Here is a 19451-nt window from a genome sequence, read left to right on the forward strand (position 1 = left end):
CTCCCACTGGCCTGGGGCTCAACCTGTCCCTCCCCACACCTGGGCCACGGGCAGCCACAGTCCAAGGTCACGGGGAGCCAGGTGGCCAGGGCGGTGCTCTCCAGGCTTCTCGAGAGCGCGCCCGGGAGGGAGGGGTCGCTGAGAGAGCTGGGCAGTGGCTTCGGCCGGCCGGGAAGGCCTCCCGCTGCCCTGCCAGGCCCTGGTCCGGGTGCAGAGCACGCGGTTCCTACCTCGGCCAGGAAAGCTGTGGAGGTGACCCTCTGGATGTCGTACACGCTGCTCTGCGTGCTGAACAGCGCCTTCGTCACCAAGGGCAGCCGGGGGCCGGCGAACTTTGCCATGGCGCTGGGGAGGAGGCCACGCTGAGCAGGAGCCGGTCTGGTCCCTCGCGCTTCCCCAAGCCCGCCTGGCACTGTCAAGAGTTCTCTCTCCCGCCCAGCTGCCAGGCCCTGCACACGCCCCTCCCGGCCCACTTGACCTGGCTTCTGAGGGGCTCCCCCCAACCCCAGGCGATAGAACCCAAAGGACACCCCTGCCTTCATGGCCTGCACGCAAGGCCAGGGCAGCCGCTCCTCGTGCTGGGTCCACCAGAGCCCTAGATGCTGCGTGAACGGAACCAGGCCTGTTGGAACTCAGCCAGCGCTGGAGCTGCTGCACGTGCGCAGGGCCTGCTCACCTGGCCAGCCGGGCGACACCTTCTTCGTGCCCTGCCGAGGTCCTGAGCAGCTCCCAGCCCCCCTCCAGCTCCATGCGCTGCACCACATCCTCGTTGCCGCCTCGGAGAAGCACGGCTTGCAGCGCATCCACCGCAGAGCTGTGGAGATGGGGTGGGGGTGTGTCTGGCGGGGCTCCCGGGCCAGAGGCCCCTTTGCACCCCGTGTGTGTTGTACGGGCGGTCCTATGGGGTGCAGCTGCTGGGTCCCCCCCGCCTCAGCCCCAGTGTGGACCCTCTGGTCACAGGCACACTGCTCCTGTTCCCTGTGTGCCTGAGGGCAGTGTCCCCAAGGCCCTCTGGGGAGGGCAAAGCCTTCGGATGCTTTCAGGGTACCAACCAAGTGCTTGCTTCAGCTGCCTTGAAGACCCTCATTTAATTAAAAAAAAAGAGAGCGAGAAAAGGGGAGCCAATCCTTCATAAAATAAACTCTGGGGCCCCAGTGTCGTGGGCGGGTGCCCTTCTGGATGCACAGGGCCCCTCGCCTCTTGGCTCTCCTCCCTGGCACCACGGGGGCCCCCAGAGCAGACGCTGCAGGCACCCCAGCACCGCACACCCAGAGCCTCCCACCCCAGGACCCACACCACCTGATCCTGCATGACAGCCACACCCACCCCGAGGCCCGCGGGCCCTGCTCCACTCAGATACTCAGCCAGGCTCCCACACAAGGGATGGAGAGACCTCTGCTCCAAGGCCAGGCTGTGGCCAAGACCTGGGGCTGCGGGCCAGGAAGCGCCCGACTCCGTCGGCGCAGGCTGTGCCCGGCTGTTTGTTACCTCTGCAAGAGGGGCCTGGTCTCATTGCTGACCCTGCCCCCCACTCACGCTGGGGTGGGACCCCACAGACAGGACTGGGAGACGAGGAGCCTGCGGTCCCCACCCCGCAAAAAGGCTGCCTCACACGTGAGGCCAGCGTCGGCCTGCAGGTGCGCGTGTGCATCCACGAGACCCTCCCGGGGCTCCTGGCCCAAGAGCTGCACTGGACCTGCCCTCCCGGGACCACGACTAGGCATGAGGGCAGGCTTCGCTGGGCAGGGCCACCCACCCAGGGAGGGGCAGAGTGGGCGTGGGAAGCCAGCAAGCTCTTGGGACCCTGTGACTGGTCCTGTGAGATTTTCACACAGGGAGCAAAGGCCCTGAACTTGGCAGAAGGCAGCAGAGGGGACCCAGGGGTCTTGGCGGACGTTGGTGGACACCCCCAGCCCAGCAGTGTGGACACAACCCTCCGCTCAGACCCTAGCCCAACCCCAAGGTCACCCCACAGGGGCCGTCGGCAGGGTGGTCTGCTGTTTGCCTACAGCTGGAGCACTCCCAGGGAGCCCTAGCTGCCTGCGCCCAGGTGGGACCCCTCCCCAGAGAAAACCCTAGAAGGTGGCTCTGTCTCAGGAGCCCTTCAATTCGAGGGGAGGCCCAGACACGGTGGCCCTGATGTGAGGCAGTCGCACTGACCAGGCACAGGGAGAACCATACTGGCCACCTGGCAGATGCCCACGGTGCATCACCAAGGAGTCCCTCATGGCGGGGGCAGGGCCCCACCCGCTGCACCAGGCCGGGCTGCGTGTGCTCAGGGGGATCCGTGGCCGGCCACCACAGACTGTGAGTGGCGGGAGGCAGGTCTGACTCAGGGAGGCGCGGCGCTTCGGATGAGGGCGCGCCCCCCGCCTGCTCACCCACCACCCAGAACTCGCGCGGATGAGGCCTTCGCGAGGATCTGACTGGCTGGCTGACGGGCTGCATCAGACCAAGGACCTGTGTCCAGCTCTGCACACATGCCTGCTCGGGGATGGTGGCCCAAGAGCCCCTGTCTGGGGCAGGGGGCCTGTGGCCCCTGCAGAGCACAGGCCGGGGAGCTGAACCCAGCGTGCCAGGCCCGGGGCTGGTTGGGCCGCTGTCCGCGGGTCCATTCACATTTTCCACTTGGTCTGCGCCGCGTCAGGCCGGCCCTGGCACGCAGCCTCTGCTGAAGTTTGCGAGTTGGTTCTGCGGTGGAGCAGCCCTGCAGGGGCGGGGCGCACGAGCGCTGCCTCTCGGGTGTCCCCAGCCAAGGGGCGCATCCAACTCCAGACACCACAGAAGGCTGAAGCGGCGGCCAGGCTCACTGGCACTCAGGCTCCCGTGGCCCCAGGGCATCAGCTTCCTCTGCTCGCCCTGTGGCCTCTGGCAGCTGTTTGGAGCCCCAAAGAGCCACCACAGCGGCCCAGGAATGGCTCCCAAGGCAGGACACGCAGGCTGCCCTCAGCAAACAACTCGAGCCCCTGGGCACAGGGCCCCAAAACCCAGCAAGGGCTGCACAAGGCCGGCATGGGGGGGGCGGGGCAGGGCCTTGGTACTCAGCAGGTGGTGCAGCTGGGCACCCTCAGGGTAGGGCCGGGGCCAACCAGGTGAGAGGCCCCTGCGGGGGAGGCGGTGAGGCCGGTGTGGTTTCTGCCTGAAGGGGGCGCCCTGATCCAGTGCAGCCATGGGGCCGGACGTGCCTCTTGTTCTGAGGACCCGTCTGCTACCCCCGCAGACATCTTGAGGGAAGGCGTCAGCCCTCAGCCCAGCCCCCGCCACCTGCCAGCCCTTCCTCCTCCCCCGACTGCAGCCTGGAGCAGGCCTGCGCCCGTGCACGCCAAGGGCGCGGGGCAGGTGGGCTGAGGGCGGCCCCACTTACCTGCAGGGCTCAAGGCTCCTGAAGCCCGGGCCCGAGCCGCTACTCCTCCTCTCCTTGGCCTGCAGGTTCCGGGGCAACTGGACGCCCACGGTGCAGCTGACACGCAGCAGGAGCGCCGCAAACAGCTGGGGGTAGAGCTCCAGCACTGCAGGCCCGGAGGCCGGGACAGACGTGACCTCGTACAGGGCACAGGTGGCCTGGGGGCAGGAACTGCCTCAGCCTCACCCCTCCCTCTGGGGCTATGAGCAACAAGGCTGGCTCTGCACCCCAGCACCCAAACACGCCTGGAGCCCCCTTCCTGAACAAGCGCCACGTGTCCTCAGAAGCCTTGGTCCCTGGGAGGCAGGGCGTGGGTGGGACGAGAGCCTCGCCCTGCCCAGCGAGGTGCTCAGAGGCAGGCGGCAGGGGCAGGTCCGGGGCAGGGTGGCCGCCCCGGGGCAGGGCCTCACCAGCTGCTCGCGGCTCCACGGAGGGAGGCGGAGGGAGTGCCCACAGCTGCTCTGTGTGGAAGCCTGCCCAGCTGGGCTTGTGTTTTCCCGGGGATGAAACAGAGGGGCTCCCTTGGGGACCAGCACCTGCAGGGCCTTTACGAGCCGGGCTCCGAGCTCACTTGACTCTGGTGCCCTAGTCGGCGGCCAGGTGCCTGCAGGGCGGCATCCAGCACGGCCTGCCACCCCCCGCCCCGCCCTCCCACCCACCAGCGGCCCCGCAGCCCCCGGACAAGAAGGGAGAAGGGGCGCTGCGCGGCGGCCCCAGTCCGCACTCACCGCGAGGGGCAGCAGCGTGGCCACACGGTCGGGCGTGGTGCTCAGCAGGAAGGCTCGGCCCTCCTTGAACGGGACGTCCCTGCTCAGTTTCTCCAGGAGCAGACCCAGGACCTGGGCGGTGAGGCCGGGCTCCACGGCCAGCGCGCGCCACAGGGTGCCGGTGTGGCTAGCGCACACAGGACAAGAGGCGGTCACCTCGAGGCCGCTGCCGACCCCGGCTCCACACCCCGAGTTGCGCCCACCCGTCACGGCTCCAGCCAGGCAGCCAATGACGTCCTGCCCTCAGATCTGAGCTCGCCCCGTCCTCTGACCCAGGGCTGTAAGCCAGCGGCCCCACAGGGTGCAGGGCTGGTGAAAAAGAGCAGGAGACCTCGGGTACGGGGGGCGGGGGGGGTGTCCCCTGAGAGCTGCCAGAAGCAAATACTAGGCTTCCCTGGAGGAGCCAGTGTCACCCCAGGCCTGGGGCACCTACAAGGGACTGGCCCCAAGCAACACGCAGCACGTGGCCACAGAGCGCCGCGCGCCTGAGAACAGCAGCCCCGGGAGCTCTGGCAGCGGCTCTGGGGCCAAGCAGCACAGGGGGAGGCGGCTCCGTTCACAGAAAGAAGGGACAAAGCCCAGCCCTCCATCCCCACGGGCAATTCTAAGGCGGAGCAGGTCTGGAGGTGCCAACAGCGCTTTGGAAACACGGCTCATGGCCCCGTACTCGGGGACGCGTTTGGCAGCAGCCTGGACGCAGCAGCACAGAGAAACAGTGAACTGGAGGATGCGGAGAGGGAGCCCCCCGGAACCCCGCAGAGGTGCCTCCTGGCGGAAGCTCGGGGCAGAGCGGGGCGTGCGGGAGGGCTGGAAAGGTCGGCCCGCCGAGAACTGGTGACAAACCAGCCGAGGAAGAGCCAGTGTGGAGGGAAGGCTGAAAGCCACGCCGAGCTGACCACAGACACTAAGGCACAGGCTCAAGACGCCCGGCAGCTGCCCGGCAGGACGAAGAGACAGAAGCCTGCAGACGCCACCCGGAGGGCGCAGCACAGCAAACCCGGTGTGTGTGTCCCTCACAACATCGGCACCCGCTGACTCGGAGCCAGAAAGCGCGTGTCAGCTTGCCCGGGCTACACAAAACCACTGCCAAGCCGCCTTCAAGGCCAGCCGGGCACACGCATGTTCAGACGTCCAGAGACGGGGAGCTGGTCCCCAGCAGGACACGTGCGGGCAAAGGAGCGGGAGGGAGTCCCACGGCCTCCCTCACGCCACGGTCAGGAGAGGAAGAGACACCTCTGGTGACAGCAGTCTGGCCACGGTGGCCTTGCAGGGAGCTGTGACGGGGGTGCATGCTGCCTCCCGCCCAGGGGCGGCTGAGGCCTACAGGCCCCCAGATCCGCTGAAAGGCCTCCTGACAGCACGTGCTCTGCACCCCACGAAAAGGGAAGCAGAGGGACGGACGCAGGGCCCAGTGGTGGGTTTGTGGCAGGTCCACCTCGTACAGAGCGGCTGCGACAGTGACAGGCTCTGGGCAGCAAGACCTGTACAAGCCAGCAGAGCAGAGGAGCCGCCCTGCAGAGACGGCGCTGTCCGGGGGCGGGGGGCTTGTGTGCACACGGCCATTCTGAGAGCAGCCCCCAGAACGCGACAGGTGTGCCGCTTCCGCACTAAGGGAGCGGGGACCAAGGCGTGGCCGAACCCTGCCAACCGAAAGCAGAGCCGAGAATTACAAGGGAAATACTGGGCAGCGGCGGCGGCAGCGGCGGAGTTAGCCCCCCGCGTTGGCAACGCAGCGCAGCCACTTCCCACCGAACAGCGACGCGCCGCAAGGGCAGAGGCAAAGCAAGGCCGACAGTGGCAGGAAGGGAGAGGGGACCCCAGGCAACTTCGAACGGAGGCCCTCGGGCCAGAAGGCACCCTGGGGAGGAGGGTGCGGGCCTTTGGACCTTGGGCTGCATGGCGCCCGCATCTAACTGAAAGCAAAGCAGGCAGCGTGAGCCCGACGGCAGATGCAGGCGCATTGGGCCACCCGGGCCCCAGCCGCAGGGAGTAGCCGTGCTGCCTCCAGGGCACAGGGGTCTCCGGGAGGTCAGAGGGGCCTCACCCATGACACGGACAGCAAAGAAAGGCAGGACCAGCAAGCCCTGAGCCCTGGAAGAGCCAGGAGCATGGCAACAGCCCCCTGGGGGCCTTGGTACAGGGCGCAGGGGGCGGGGGGTTGGTGCCTGGGGGCCACAGTGGATGCAGGACGGGGCGCAGACCTCTGGTGAGAAGTCCTGCTCTTTAGAGCTGAGGACAGCAGCTTGAGATCATTGATGCGGGGGCTGGGGGTGCAAGTGGGGTATGGATGCTTCCCAGCTCGAGCAGGGGCCTGGTCCAGGGCTCGCTTGCAGATACACGTGGATGCCCTGCAGGGAGCTACTAGCCCTGGAGAACTGGCCAGCAGAGCCTGTGAGCGTGGCCAAGGGTGCCCGAGATCCAGGGCCGACGGAGAGCCTTCTGGGCAGCCTCGGGCCCACAGAGCAGGGCAGACACAGCTCCCCCACCGGGCCAGCCTCCCCCCAGCCCAGGTCAGGGCCTCGCAGGCTCCTGCAGAGGAGCTGGGGTGAGGGCCGGGGGGAACCTGGGTACCTGTCAAAGGGCAGAGGGCTGCCCAGGAGGCTGGACACCACGGCTGCATGGTGCTGCGATGCCAGGAGGTACACGCTGTGCTGCGCAGCCTGCAGGACGTGCTCCTCTCGGGTCTCCTGGAGCTTGGCGCGCAGCACGCTCACGAGCTCGGGTACCTGTGGGCGGGTGGCCGGGTGGCCGGGTGAGGCCTGCAGCGGGGACACACCCACACCAGGAGCTGCCCGGAGGTGGGGCGGGGAGGGCGGCCCGTGGCAGAGGAGAGCGGGAGCCGCGGGGCCCCATGTTCCATGAGTGAAGCTGTGGGAGCCGAGGAGGGCCCTGCTGGGACGCAGGGCAGACAGGAAGGGCAGGCCACCGGGGCAGGCCACCTGCGAGCTGCCCCCCGCCCGCACCCTCTCCTGCGCTGAGCGAGGCAGGCAAGGGGGCAGGCTGGGAGAGGGTGGCCGCGGCCCCCCCTCGAGACCTGGGTGGGCTGCTGTGGGCCCTTGAACTTGCCCCACACTTGGTCTAGGTCATTTCTTCACAGTAGCTGCACACACACACCACCTACTTCATCCACCGGAAGGGGACGATCCAGCGGTTTCCGCCTATTCACAGGCGTGCCCCACCCCGCCTTCACCGTCAGAACACCTGCACCGCCCTGAGGCCTTATTCCCACCAGCTGCCCTCCCCACGCCCCATCCCGCCCCGGTGCCCTGCCCCCGTCCCCAGTCCCCTGTGGCAACTACGGAGCACCTTCTGCTTCTGGATCTGCCTCTTCTGAACATTCCGAGAAATGGAGCCTCACGCTGTGTGGCCTGGAGTGACCAGTTTCTTTCACTTCTCCAGGCGCAGCCAAGGTCCCCAGGGCGTCTCCACAATGGGGGCTCTGCCCTCCACTCCCACCTGCCTGTTGGGGGGCCCTTCCTTTCCTGGTGTTCCCTCCGTGTCCCTCACGCATCCCCCGCCCGCCTGGCCCCATTCCCCCACTTTCCTCTGAGGTGTGTGTGGGGTGGGGGGAGCTCAGCCTCGTCGCAGGTCACCTGCTAGTTCCAAGTGTTCTGATTATATGTGACAGAGAAATTCAAAGTCCAACAGTGCTGAGGCATCTCCAGGAGGTCCCCTGCCGCAGTCTCAGGCAGGAAAGGACTTGGGGGCCCTCCAGGACCCCGCAGATGGATGCCAGCATCCACGTCATGCTGCAGGCAGGCTCGAGGAGGGACTCAGGGACCCTCCCTGGAGCCCGTGCTGAGCGTGTCTGCCAGCCTGAGCTGAGTGGAGGCAGCTGGGCAGCTCCCAAGAGGCCGGAAGTGGCTGGGTGTGCTGGGCCCAGGGCAGGGGCACCTGGGTTTATCGAGAACTATTAAAAAAACTCCTAGAAGGAGAAGTTCCCGTCCTGGCGCAGTGGAAACGAATCTGACTAGGAACCATGAGGTTGCGGGTTTGATCCCTGGCCTCGCTCAGTGGGTTAAGGATCCGGCGTTGCCGTGAGCTGTGGTGTAGGCCACAGACGTGGCTCAGATCCTGCATCGCTGTGGCCGTGGTGGAGGCCAGCAGCTGCAGCTCCAATTCGATCCCTCACCTGGGAACCTCCATATGCCGTGGGCGCGGCCCTAAAAAGACAAAAACAAAAGTGACAGTAACAAGTGCTAGTGAGGATGCGGAAACTGGGATGCTTGGGCTCGGTTAGGAGAGGTGTAAACTGGCTCAGCCGCTGTGGAAAACAGCGTGGCAGTTCCTCCAAAATTCAAATAGAACAAAGACGCGATCCTGCAACTCCACTTCCGCGTATTCACCCAGAAGGAAACAGGATCTTGAAGGGAAACGTCCACAGCCATGCAGAGCGGAGTTACTGACAACAGCCAACAGGTGAAAACAGCCTAGACAACCCAAGTGTCCACTGCCAGATGAACGAATAAACAAAATGTGACACGTATGTGTATATATATGTATGTACAGGGGACCCTCCGTGGCCACCGCCTGCACCTGGCCTGGCTCCCTCCCCCAGCAAAAGCCACCAGGGCACCTTTTCAACGGCTCAAGTGTGACCCGGGAGCCCCTGGGTTCGCCCATCAAACCCCAGTTCCCACTCACGGCTGTGCCCACTTCCTCCCCCTGCCAACCGTCTTCCACTCCCAGGTCCCATGCCCCAGCCCTGGCTGAGTGCCCTGCAAGAACACGCGTTCCTCCCCAGGCGCCACCCCGCACACAGCTGCCTTGGCACGTGGTCCCTGCAGCCCTGCAGTCCTTATGCCCTTCCCCACCCGCAATGCGTGCTCCTCCATCACTGAGAAGATATTTGCAATCCACACAGACCTTGCATCCAGCATATACAAAGTACTTCTGCAAGTCAGTAAGAAAAGCAGAGACAACCCAGAAGAAAAATGGGCAAGACTGCTGTTCTCCCAGAAGAGGGCTCCGAGTGGCCAGGAAACATGCAGAAGTGTTCCACTCCCCCCTGCCCCAGTGTTTGCTTTTTTTTCTTTTTTGCTTTTTAGGGCCACACCCACGGCATACGGAGGTTCCCAGGCTAGGGGTCGAATAGGAGCTACAGCAGCTGGCCTACACTGCAGCCACAGCAACGTGGGATCTGAGTCGTGTCTGCAGCCTACACCACAGCTCACGGCAATGCCGGATCCTTAACCCACTGAGAGGCCTGGGATCAAACCCGCAAACTCGTGGTTCCTAATCGGATTCATTTCTGCTGCGCCACGACGGGAACTCCTGTTCCACTTCTTAAGCCACCAGAGAAATGCCATGAGAGTCTAATGCGCGGCGGGCACACGCCCACCAGAAAGGACAGACTCGGCTGTGGCAAAAGGACGGGATGGGCCGGTGCCTCACCTGGAGCCCACAGGCTCGTCACTCTCCTGCCCACCCCCAGGTCCCAAGGACCTGGGCTCAGTCTAGGTGCTCAGACTGGGAGTTGCCTGGGGGTTCACTGAGGCGGGCGGACGAGTGAGCCTGACGGTCAAACAGGCGTGACCCAGAACGAGGTGCTCAGGCCCCCCCTGCATGAAGCACACACCAGGCTGTGCTCAGTACTGCGGGGAGACGCGGCAGCCAGTGAGGATCAGCTGGAGGCACGGGGCTCTGGGGCTGCTGGCGACGCTGCTCCTGCATGTTTGTGAGAACTCCAAGGGCATATGCAGTCAGGACAGACCCCCTCTTCCGCCAGTGTGCTTCCTTTACTTCGACAGCATGCAAAAGTCCCTGAGCCAGGCAGGAACTGAACTGGAGCCATAGCATCGACCTCAGCTATGGCCGCGGTGATGGATCCTTAACCCACGGAGCCACCAGGGAACTCCTGTTTCACGTTAACACGGAGCTTACTTTCCCTCCAGGCACACAGGGACCCTGCTGGCGGGTCCCCTGGCTCTCCAGGATTCACAGGCACACAGTCTAGAAACCACGTGACCCCTGAGGCCTGCCTCAGACCTGCAGGGATCTGAGCCCATCTGACGCAGTTTGGGAACGACGTGGATGGCGACAGCGCGAGCTCAGGGCCAGGATTCGGAACTGACGGGGTGATGCGTGGTGGACGGGGCAGCAGCTGAGCCTCCTGGCCCGGGTGCTCTGGGCCCCTCCTGCTGTGGGACCCTGTGCGCGGGCCCCTGGGGACCTGCCCGACCTGCGTCCTCACCAGCATCACGCGCAGGGCGCTCAGCTAGCGGCGGCACGCGGTGCCACAACTCAGCACCGGCGCTGCCCTTTCAGCCGCCTTTCCCGCCTTGGCCACTGAGCAGTTACTTTCGCCACATTCTGTCTTCAAAGGACAGAGATTTGCCCAAACCAGGCTCACAAGAAAAAGAGGCCGAGTACTTAGGGCCATACCCCCACAGAGGAGGTGGGGGGGGGGGAAGCCCGGAGTCCGCCAGCCACAAGTCACTCTAGCAAGCACTTCTGGACACGCCCCCGCCCCGCCCCGCGGCCCCGCCCACACACCTCGCCAGCCCCGCCCCGCCCCGCGGCCCCGCCCCCACACCGCGCCAGCCCCCGCCCCGCCCCACCTTCTCCAGGAGCAAGTGGCCTCGCTCCTTCAGCAAGCAGTTGATCATGACAGTGGCAGCTCGGGAGCAGTCCTTGTCGGGGTCTCCCAGGCCCTCAAATAAGGTCAGCAGGAGGCTGATGAGTTGATCTGGCGGGAGGCGCTTGGCGATCACCTAGGGGGACAGTTGCGTCAGGAAGACCAGGCGGGGCACCGCCGCTTCCAGGCCTGCTAGCCAGGGGCTGGAGCTGCCAAAGAAGGGCTGACACTTCTGCCTCTCAAATCCCTCCGCCAGCCTCTCCCACCCTCTTGCAGGCCTTGCCCGCCACTGGGAGTCCCTACAAAGGAGCCCCCATCCCCAGACTGAAGCTGGGCCGGGGCCAGGACGCAGCCTCCAGGCCCTGGCCCCTGGACAGCTGCGGAGCCCAGGTCAGAGTGCCCTCTCTGAGGCTCCTCCGGACCAGTGGGGCGGGCTGGGAGTGGCCCTGACCGCGCGGCCTCTCTGGACTCCAGAATACAGTCAATGGTCAGACGATGGCTCCATAGGACCCTCAGTGCCCACCCAGCCCAGCAAAGAGCCCCTTCCTCCGCCTAAGAGGGTGGCCAGAGGTCAAAGCAGATGAACTGTGTACAAGGAAGAAAGGAGAGCATTCAAGGGCTGAAGGTCCAAGAAGTCTGATCCTGACGCGAAGCGCCCAGCCGCCTAGCCTCGCCCATGGCTGGGTCTTGGCTTCCCCAAAGGCCCCTGCCGACCCTTCTCTTCCTGCTGCGGGAGAGACAGCACACGGTGTCGCAGCACCATCCTGGCTGCGGCAGCTCTCCCCACCCTTCGGAGGCAGCAGCTGAGCTCCCCCCCCCACACACACACACGGGCGCGCACGCACGCACACACACGCACACACGGGCCTGGGCCTCAGAGGGAGGACTTCGCAGGAGGGCGAGGGGTGGGGCTCAACAGCAGACACTTGGGGAGGCGTGGGCGGCCCCTCCAGAGTCCCTCCTCCCCTCGGCGAACTGCCCTGGCAAGTACCTGGGCTATGCTGTGGCAGGAGTGGAAGAGGGCAGCGGGGTCGGGGTGCACGAGGCCATCCTTGAGGGCGAGGAGCTGCTCGGCCACGTCGTCCCGGTAGTCGCGGGAGAAGCCTGCAGAGGCAGGAGGCAGCGTGGCGCTGGGCGGAGGTCTTCCCTGACAGCCGAGGCCCCGGCTCTGCTCCCTCAGCCCTGCAGCGCCTCCGCCCGGCAAGGGGCTCACCCTCATAGCCCAGCTGGAGGTAGAGCAGGCAGTAGACGCAGCTCACCGCCTCCTGGCGGGTGGCGGGCCAGAGGTCCGCGCACCGTGGGGAGAAGAGGCCGATGAGGAGGCCCAAGTTGTGGAAGGGCACCAGGGCCTGGAGAGGCAGATTGGGGGTGCTGTGGGGACCCTGGGGGGACGGCCGGAGTCGCGGGCTGGGGCTCAGGGGACGCAGGTCCTGCCCGCACCACCTGGAGCCAGAAATGGGCAGGAGTGGGACCAGAAGGGCGGCCCCTGTCCGTCCCTATGGCCAGTACGGCCCCTGCCAAGCTCCTCCTCCCGCAGGGCAACCCTCCCTCCAAGTGTGGGTCCCTAGGAGGGGAGCGGGGCTGGGCAGGTGGGCATGTGCAGGCAGAGGGCGGGCAGGTTCTGCTGAGTCCCTAGAAGGCAAAGCCCGTGCCGGGGGTGGGGAACAGGCTGCGCAGGACACTTCGCCCTGGCGGGGTCCTGCTCCCACCTTTCCCGGGCTCTTCTGCTCTCAGATCCTGAGCCCTCTCTACCCTGCTCGTGGCAAACAGGCTGCTTCCTATGCCCTGGACCCGCTCTCAGTTAGCCAGCCCCAGCCTCCCTGCCTCCACTGTCCACCTGGCAGCCCCCCACCCGCCCGTGCCCTGCACAGGCTCCCGAAGGGATTTCCAGGAGGAGGAGGCTGGAGCGTCGGTGAAGGGCCACCCGCCGGCCCTCCTCTCAGTGAGGGCAGACGTGTCCTCGCAAACAGTATGAAGTCCGGCGGGACTGGAGTTATGAGGACTGGGGCACAGGGGCGCCTGGGAGGAGGAGCTGAGAGGGCACGCGGTAAGGCCGTGGAGCCTGCAGGTGCAGCCGCACACGTGGTGACGGCGCGGGCACACCAAGAACCAGCAGGAAAAGCCCAGACCTTCCCGGGAGGCAAGAGAAAGGTGCCTGACCACACCGACGTCGGCCAGTCACTAAAACAAGCAGACAGGTGCTTCTGGAACGTGATGCAGAATAAACAGTGCCAAGCAAATCAAGCTTCGCACTTAAGAGCGAGACCGGAGCAGCCCCGGCTGCCCGCAGCCTTCATCTTGGCGCCAGGCGACGGCTGCAGCATTGACATCGGGGTCGGAGGTGAGCTCGCCACGGTTGTGATTGTAACGAGTGTGTGTCTGAAGAGCAGAGAATTAATGACAGCCCCCAAATCCATAGTTTTTCCGCCTGCCCGTCACAAGCCATTATTAAACACGGTTGGAGGAAAAGTGACCCTGACGACGGCCACAGAACCTGCGAACCAGGAGGGCTTTCAAAGGGCCCAGAGGGGGCCCCCTTTGCCCAAAGAGCTGCCTCTGCCGCGGACAGCCTCACTGCCTCTCTCACACCTGAGTGCCCGTCGCGCTTTGCCCCGCGTGCGGACACGTCACACGTTAGCCCTGGCCGATGCTCGGGCTCCTGGGGATGGGGGTGCCCATCAGATCCGACTCCGCCTGAGGATAAGTCCTGGCCCTGACAGGTCCTCCGTCCGCACCCCAGAAAGAGGCCTGGGGGACTCACTGGGACGCGGGATGAGCCTGGGCCGCAGCTGGAGGACGATCCATCGGGCACTCGGAGACTGAGGGCCACATGCAGTGGTCCCCAGGCCTGTCGCCAGGACAGGAATGGGGATGGGCTGGGCGTGGCTGTGTGGTGGCCACGTGGGTACTCACGCTGACGTGCAGGTGCTCCAGGAAGTACTGCAGCAGGCAAGCACTCAGGCCGAGCGCCCGCACTCGCTCGTGGCCCCTTGGGGACTTGATCCACGGGCTCAGGTGCTGGGGAAGAGGGATTCGCATAGGCACTAGCTCAGGAGTAGTACCCCTGCCAGGCCACCACGTGGGCCAGGCAAGAGCAAGCCAGCTGTGCAGTGCATCCCTGCCCCGCCACTCTGTCCTGTTAGCCTGGCCCACAGACATAGCTGGGCCTCCAGGAGCCCCTGCAGGGCTGCAAAGGGAGGCAGGGCAGCAGCCAGCACTGCCCACCCCTTCTGCCATCTTGATGACCCCAGAAGGTCAGGAGCTCACATTGGGCACCTCAGGGTCGCTTCATCTGGCACCACGTGACGGAGGGACAGAGAACCGGCCCCAGGCCAGTTGAGACCCATAGCCATCTGCACGCCTGCCCAGGCAGGAAGGGTGCTGCCCACCTGCTCCCAGGCCACCCCCCCACTTGCAGGGAGGACCACATGGTCCCTGTGGCTGTCCCCATGGCACCCCCTGGGCAGCGCACATACCTCCACCATGCGCTGCAGGCCCTGGGAGGTCATGTCTCGCTGCAGGAGGCTCGTGAGCAGGTCCTTGAGGGCCTGCATGGTGTCCAGGTACAGGGACTGGAAGGAGGGAGGCCACCAGTTCCGCTGTGACCCTGTCACCCACAGCAGCCTCCCTGCTGCCCCCAGGGCCAGGGGTGAGCTGAGGGTCCTGTCTGCTACCTCCTGGCGGCCGTCCTCCACTGTGGGCTCAGGCAGCACGGCCAAGACGCTGTGCAGGCAGCTGTGGACCAGCTCTGCCTGCACCTGCTCTTCCAGCGCCGGCTCCAGGGAGCTGAGCCTCGAGTTAAGGGCCTGGAGCCCCTCCAGCCTGCCCTGAGCCCCGAGCCCGCGCACCCACGGGAAAGGATACGCCAGGTAAGTGCAGGCGAGCATGGCCTTCTTCCGAATGGGGGTCCTCAGGGAGTCCGGGGGCTCTGCCTTGATGAACTCCTGGGGACCAGCTACGTGACAGCCCTCGGCCAAATCACCAGCTCGCCCCCGGGTCAGCCTGGCTTCAGGTGGCCTCCGTCCCTCAACTCACGGGGGCCTGGGCCCCGCCCTGCCCCCACTCACCATCATCTGCCCCACCAGCTCCGCCTTCCTGGAGAAGTGGGAGGCGCTGCCCCGGGCACTGCCGCAGACGGCCTGGCTGGCCATGCACACGCTCCGCACGAGGCTCAGCCTCAGCGTCGGGTCCTGAGGGGGAAGCGAGCTGCAGGAGGCTGGCAAGCCCCCACCCCCGTCCCCCCCCCACCCGAGTGCTCTGCCCCCGGGGCCGTGGCCCCTCCTCCTCAGCCCACGGGGCTGAGCCAGAATGGGTGGCTGCCCACAGCAGCAAGGCCAGAGCAACGGCCGGTCCTCTCCTCCGTTTCGGCGTGCTCAGCCCATCCTACAGGCAGGCCGAGGCGCTCTGTGAAGGAACCCTGAGGCCCCCAGCTCTCTGCCTGGCCTGGGCCTGGCAACACACCACGCTCTGTTCACCTGTGGTGTGGCTGGAGGTGCACCCCCAGGGGAGGAGATGCGTGCTGCCCGAGAAGAGCCCCAGCAGGGTAGGGCTGGCTCTGGCCCGTGTCGGGGACACAGAGGGTGGGCTCAGTCAAAGAGACAGCTCTCAGAACAGCCCCACCGCTCAGCCAACCCCAGGAGGCCCCAAGGGTCCGCTCTCTAAGGGGAGAGCCGGCCGCTGTGGGGAGGGCCTCCAGGTTAGTGCCAGACAGTCCAGGAAGGAAAGGCGTTAGTGAGGCCAGAGGGCACCGTCCCTGGCTGCAGAACCCACCCCTCTCCCGGGTGCTTGCTGCCCAGGGGGCGGCCGCGAGCCTCGGGGGCGGAGCCAGGGAGGGGCTGTGACCAAGGCTGCACGTCCCCTCCTCCCGCCCGCCCATGGTCAGGGCCTCGGCCAGAGCAGCAGCTCCTGGGCCCTCACCCTGGCCCCAAGAGGAGGGGCTCTCCAAGGTAGTAGGGACAGGCCCCGGAGCGATGTCCCAGTGCCCAGCCCTGGGACTGGGCGCAAGAAGCCTCAGCGAGCACCCCTGGCTGCCGCCCGGAAGCTCACAGCTCAGCCCCCAGCAGCGAGGAAAGGCGGAGCTCACGCTTCCCGCCCACACACTGTACCTTGGTCTCTACCTTTATCCCCAGAACCTGAACAACGAAAGTGAGAGGAGTTACGACGACGATGGGGCTCTGGCGGCGGCCCCTCCCTCCGGCCCGCCCCGCAGACACCGGCCGGCGCCCACCTTGGTGCTGAAGCACTGGAACATGTTCCGGAAGATGTCCGACTCCACCCTGGGCTGCACCAGCTCGCGGGGGGCCCGCGCTGCCACGTGCCCGTAGCACAGGACCAGCGCGCTCCTCACCTTGTCCGCCTCGTTCTCGCTTCGATCCTGCGAAGCCGGAGCGGGGGCGCTGGAGCCCAAGTGCGCAGGAAGAGGGGGAGACCCGGCGGGCGGGCGGGTGGGACCCCCCCCTCCCCCCCGCCCAGAGGCCCTCAGTCGGGAACAGCAGGACAGGTCAAGGGGCAGAGGGGTAAAGATGCCGGAGGGGGACCAAAGTGGCAGGGACAAACGGCGCAGGGGGTTGGGGGGGGCGGGGAATCTGCGTGTGGAACGGGGTGGGCGGGCCCAGAGGCGCTGCCCAGGAGGCCCTGCATCCTCGTGGCCTCTTGACACCCACGCAGCCCTGAGATTCTGCAACTGGCTGTCCTGGGCCGGGGGTGGGGGTGGGGGACACAGAAAACCTAGGGACAGGGCTGGGATGGAGGCCTGCCGCTGGCGTCCAGCCCTCCCTAATCAGGCTCCAGCAAGAATGCGGCCTCCGTTGGCCACCAGGGGGCAGAGGACACGCGGCCAGCAGTAGATAGTAAGGGGACCACTCGGTGCCAGCCACTGGAGGCCACCTCCCGTCCCACCCCTAGCCTGCAGGGGACCCAACCCAGGAAGCTCCAAAGCCAACCCTCTACCTTCCAGGACCTCCAGGGCACCACAGCTGAGACAAAACCATAAGCCAAGCCCAGCCCAGACCGCCCCTTCCACTGTCAGCCTGACCTCTGTACCTTAAAAATGTTGAAAATGCCCGTGGATTTTCTGAACACATCCGATTTTACAAAGTCCTCCAGCTGGGCCAGTGTGTCGTCCAGGTGGGAGATGGCACAGATCCCGAAGCAACATGCAAGGCCCTGGGGGGCACACAGGTGCACTCACACCTGGGCAGGGTGGGGGCGGGGAGGAGCACACAGGCAAGCACACACCGCATGCACAGACACGCCCCACACACCAGCACACACACACACACACACACGCACACATGCACGTGCTAGCTAAGTGTCTGAGAGCACAGTGGGGACCGCTGTAAGCCAGCCTGTGGGGAAGGTGACGGCCACCTCACGCTCGGTCTCCTCCTGGTATCTGGCCGTCTCCAGAAGCTCCTGCAGATGTTTTCTCACCACCTCCTTATGTGAAGCAGCGCCCAGGGTGGTTCCTATGCATTTGTACAGGAAGTTCTGCAACAGAGCCGGAGGATGCGGTGAGCCTGGCTCCGGGGCGGAGGGACGCCCACCACTACCGAGGCACTGCCCCGGCTGTGGGAGGGGCTGCTGGGACCCACGACCCTGACCACTGCCAGGACCAGGTGAGTTCTGAGCGGTTCTGAGAAGCGGGAGGTCAGTGCACAGCTCCTGCATCTCCAGCCATTGGCCACCAAGAGGAGGCTGACAGGTCTTCTCTTCCAGCCTCTGCCAGGACCACAGGGGCCACCAGGGACAGGCTCAGGGAGCAAGTGACACAGGATCAGGGAATAGAACTCAGCCTCAGGACCATGCCCAGAAGACCCTTGGCAGGTCATCTCCCCACACCTGCTCTTGGGATGACCCCCTTCTCCTGGGGTGCCCCCTCCCCTCCCCGCCTCATCTACTCCTGGGGTGCGCCTCCCTCTCCCCTGCCCTTTCTCCTGGGCCGCCCCCTCCCATCTTCTCTTTGGGTACCACCCCCCCGCACCTTCTCCTGGGGCGTCTCGTTGTAGTTCGGTAGCTGCCTGCACATCTCCAGGCTCAGCTGGCAAATCCACGTATTGTCAGCCACAGCAGCCAGGGTGTCTCTAAGGAACTGTGGGGAGGGGCTGTACCGAGGGGCCGAGACCTCGGCCTTTCACTGGGCGGGGTGGGGAGGGCCCCAAGGCCCAGAGGAGTCACACACAGTGACCTCAGGGTCCTGTGCCGTGGCTCTGAATGGCTGTGAATAACTTTTGAGCCCACAAAAAGCACATTCTGGGTGGTCAGGCACGTGCACCGCCCAGGGGCACAGACAGCTCTGAGCCAAGCAGGGAATGGGAAGGAAGACCAAAGCAGCTCAAAGCCCCTGAAGGCGACCTTGTCACAGCAGGTCAACCATCTGTGAGGGCGGCAGGCCGTCCTCACTCCAGACACCCTCCTGGCCCTCTGCGCCTTCCCCAGCCGCACCAGGTCAAGGTCGGCATCCGCACCCAGGGAAGGTACAGCCCCCCCCCCCACCCCGCCCCGGCCCCGGCATCTGCTGCCCCAAGCTCCCCCAGTCAGGCCAGAAAAGGCTTCTGTGCCCAAGACTGGCCACACTCCATCTTCTCTCCCTTCTCTCACCATCAGCAGCTTCTCCTCCCATTCCTTCTGTGGCAGGGTTTCCTCAGTATATTCTGAAAGGACCAGTCGTCTGCTCAGCCTGGTAGGCAGACCCATCCGGACAGGCAGGAGTGGTGGGCTCAGAGTAACCCACCCACCAGGCCGGGGCACCTCCCACCAGGCCAAGCCGCCCCCCCCTCCCCCCAACCCCCGCCAGCCCCGCCCATCAGGCCAAGCCTCCCCCCCCCCCCGCCCCTCCCACTGGGCCCGGCCTCTCCCCTCCCTGCCCCCAGCACCCGCCCCACCCCTCCCACCACCCTCACCACCCAGGCCACACCCCATCTGCTCCAACCAGGGAAGCACAGAGCTGGGCCCACGGGGAGCCTGGAGCACCTCTCCAGTCCCACCGTCTAGGCCGTTTCCTGAATCGGAGCTGAGGCCATTTCTTCTAACTTTCATTTTATTTATTTTTTTGTCTTTTTGCCTTTTCTAGGGCCGCTCCCAAGGCACATGGAGGCTCCCAAGCTCGGGGTTGAGTCGGAGCTGTGGCTGCTGGCCTACACCAGAGCCACAGCAACGCAGGATCCGAGCCGCGTCTGCAACCTACACCACACAGCTCATGGCAAGGCCAGATCCTTAACCCACTGAGCAAGGCCAGGGACCGAACCCGCAACCTCATGGTTCCTGGTCGGATTCTTTAACTACTGCGCCACGACGGGAACTCCTCTTCTAACTTTCAGAACCCTGGTCCCTACTGGCCAAACTTGATGCCAACCGGCAAAAATAGGGTCAGAGGAGGAGCGGCGCCGCCCACCTCCTGGGCCTCACCATCCAGGTGCTCCAGCAGCAGAGGGATGGTTGTCGCCCACCGCTGGCCCAGCACAGGATGGATGTTCCGATGCAAGACGCTCAAAAGGCGCAGGGAGGCCGCTCCGCGACCGTCCCCCAGGTAGGGCTTGGAAGACACGACCTGCAGGAGGCAGCAGTGGTTTCTCCACTCACGCCAGAGCCACAGTGTCCCACACAAAGCCGTGCACGGCTACCCAGGTGCAGGGAGCCCCCCTGAGACGCAACTCCCGCAAACCCCGCCGGGAGGGCCTGGCGGTCCCCACTGGCAGAGTGTCCT

At 65.6% G+C, this 19451-nt stretch overlaps 1 protein-coding gene across 12 annotated transcripts in view; it reads right to left on the reverse strand.

The window, feature by feature from the left end:
- The window catches only part of MROH1 (maestro heat like repeat family member 1), a 70701-nt gene that overhangs the window by 2134 nt on the left and 49116 nt on the right, over positions 1–19451 (reverse strand). For 3 of the 12 annotated variants that reach the window (XM_047785486.1, XM_047785481.1, XM_047785478.1), the window contains exons 16-35: positions 19154–19295; positions 18347–18399; positions 17730–17837; positions 17117–17236; positions 16790–16912; positions 15975–16121; positions 15853–15879; positions 14815–14937; positions 14612–14691; positions 14422–14533; positions 14224–14319; positions 13661–13765; positions 11961–12096; positions 11739–11851; positions 10731–10883; positions 6742–6896; positions 4132–4297; positions 3365–3561; positions 677–814; positions 231–345 (exon numbers count right to left, since the gene is read on the reverse strand). In XM_047785486.1, coding sequence (XP_047641442.1) covers positions 231–345; positions 677–814; positions 3365–3561; positions 4132–4297; positions 6742–6896; positions 10731–10883; positions 11739–11851; positions 11961–12096; positions 13661–13765; positions 14224–14319; positions 14422–14533; positions 14612–14691; positions 14815–14937; positions 15853–15879; positions 15975–16121; positions 16790–16912; positions 17117–17236; positions 17730–17837; positions 18347–18399; positions 19154–19295 — 2409 coding nt within the window. Of the gene's footprint in view, positions 1–230; positions 346–676; positions 815–3364; positions 4008–4131; positions 4298–6741; positions 6897–10730; positions 10884–11738; positions 11852–11960; positions 12097–13660; positions 13766–14223; positions 14534–14611; positions 14703–14814; positions 14938–15852; positions 15880–15974; positions 16122–16789; positions 16913–17116; positions 17237–17729; positions 17838–18346; positions 18400–19139; positions 19296–19451 lie in introns of those variants that run through there. The other 9 variants (XM_047785484.1, XM_047785485.1, XM_047785482.1 and 6 more) reach the window with 7 other exon arrangements.

The sequence above is a fragment of the Phacochoerus africanus genome, chromosome 6 (genome assembly GCF_016906955.1).
Source record: "Phacochoerus africanus isolate WHEZ1 chromosome 6, ROS_Pafr_v1, whole genome shotgun sequence".
Lineage (NCBI taxonomy): Eukaryota > Metazoa > Chordata > Mammalia > Artiodactyla > Suidae > Phacochoerus > Phacochoerus africanus.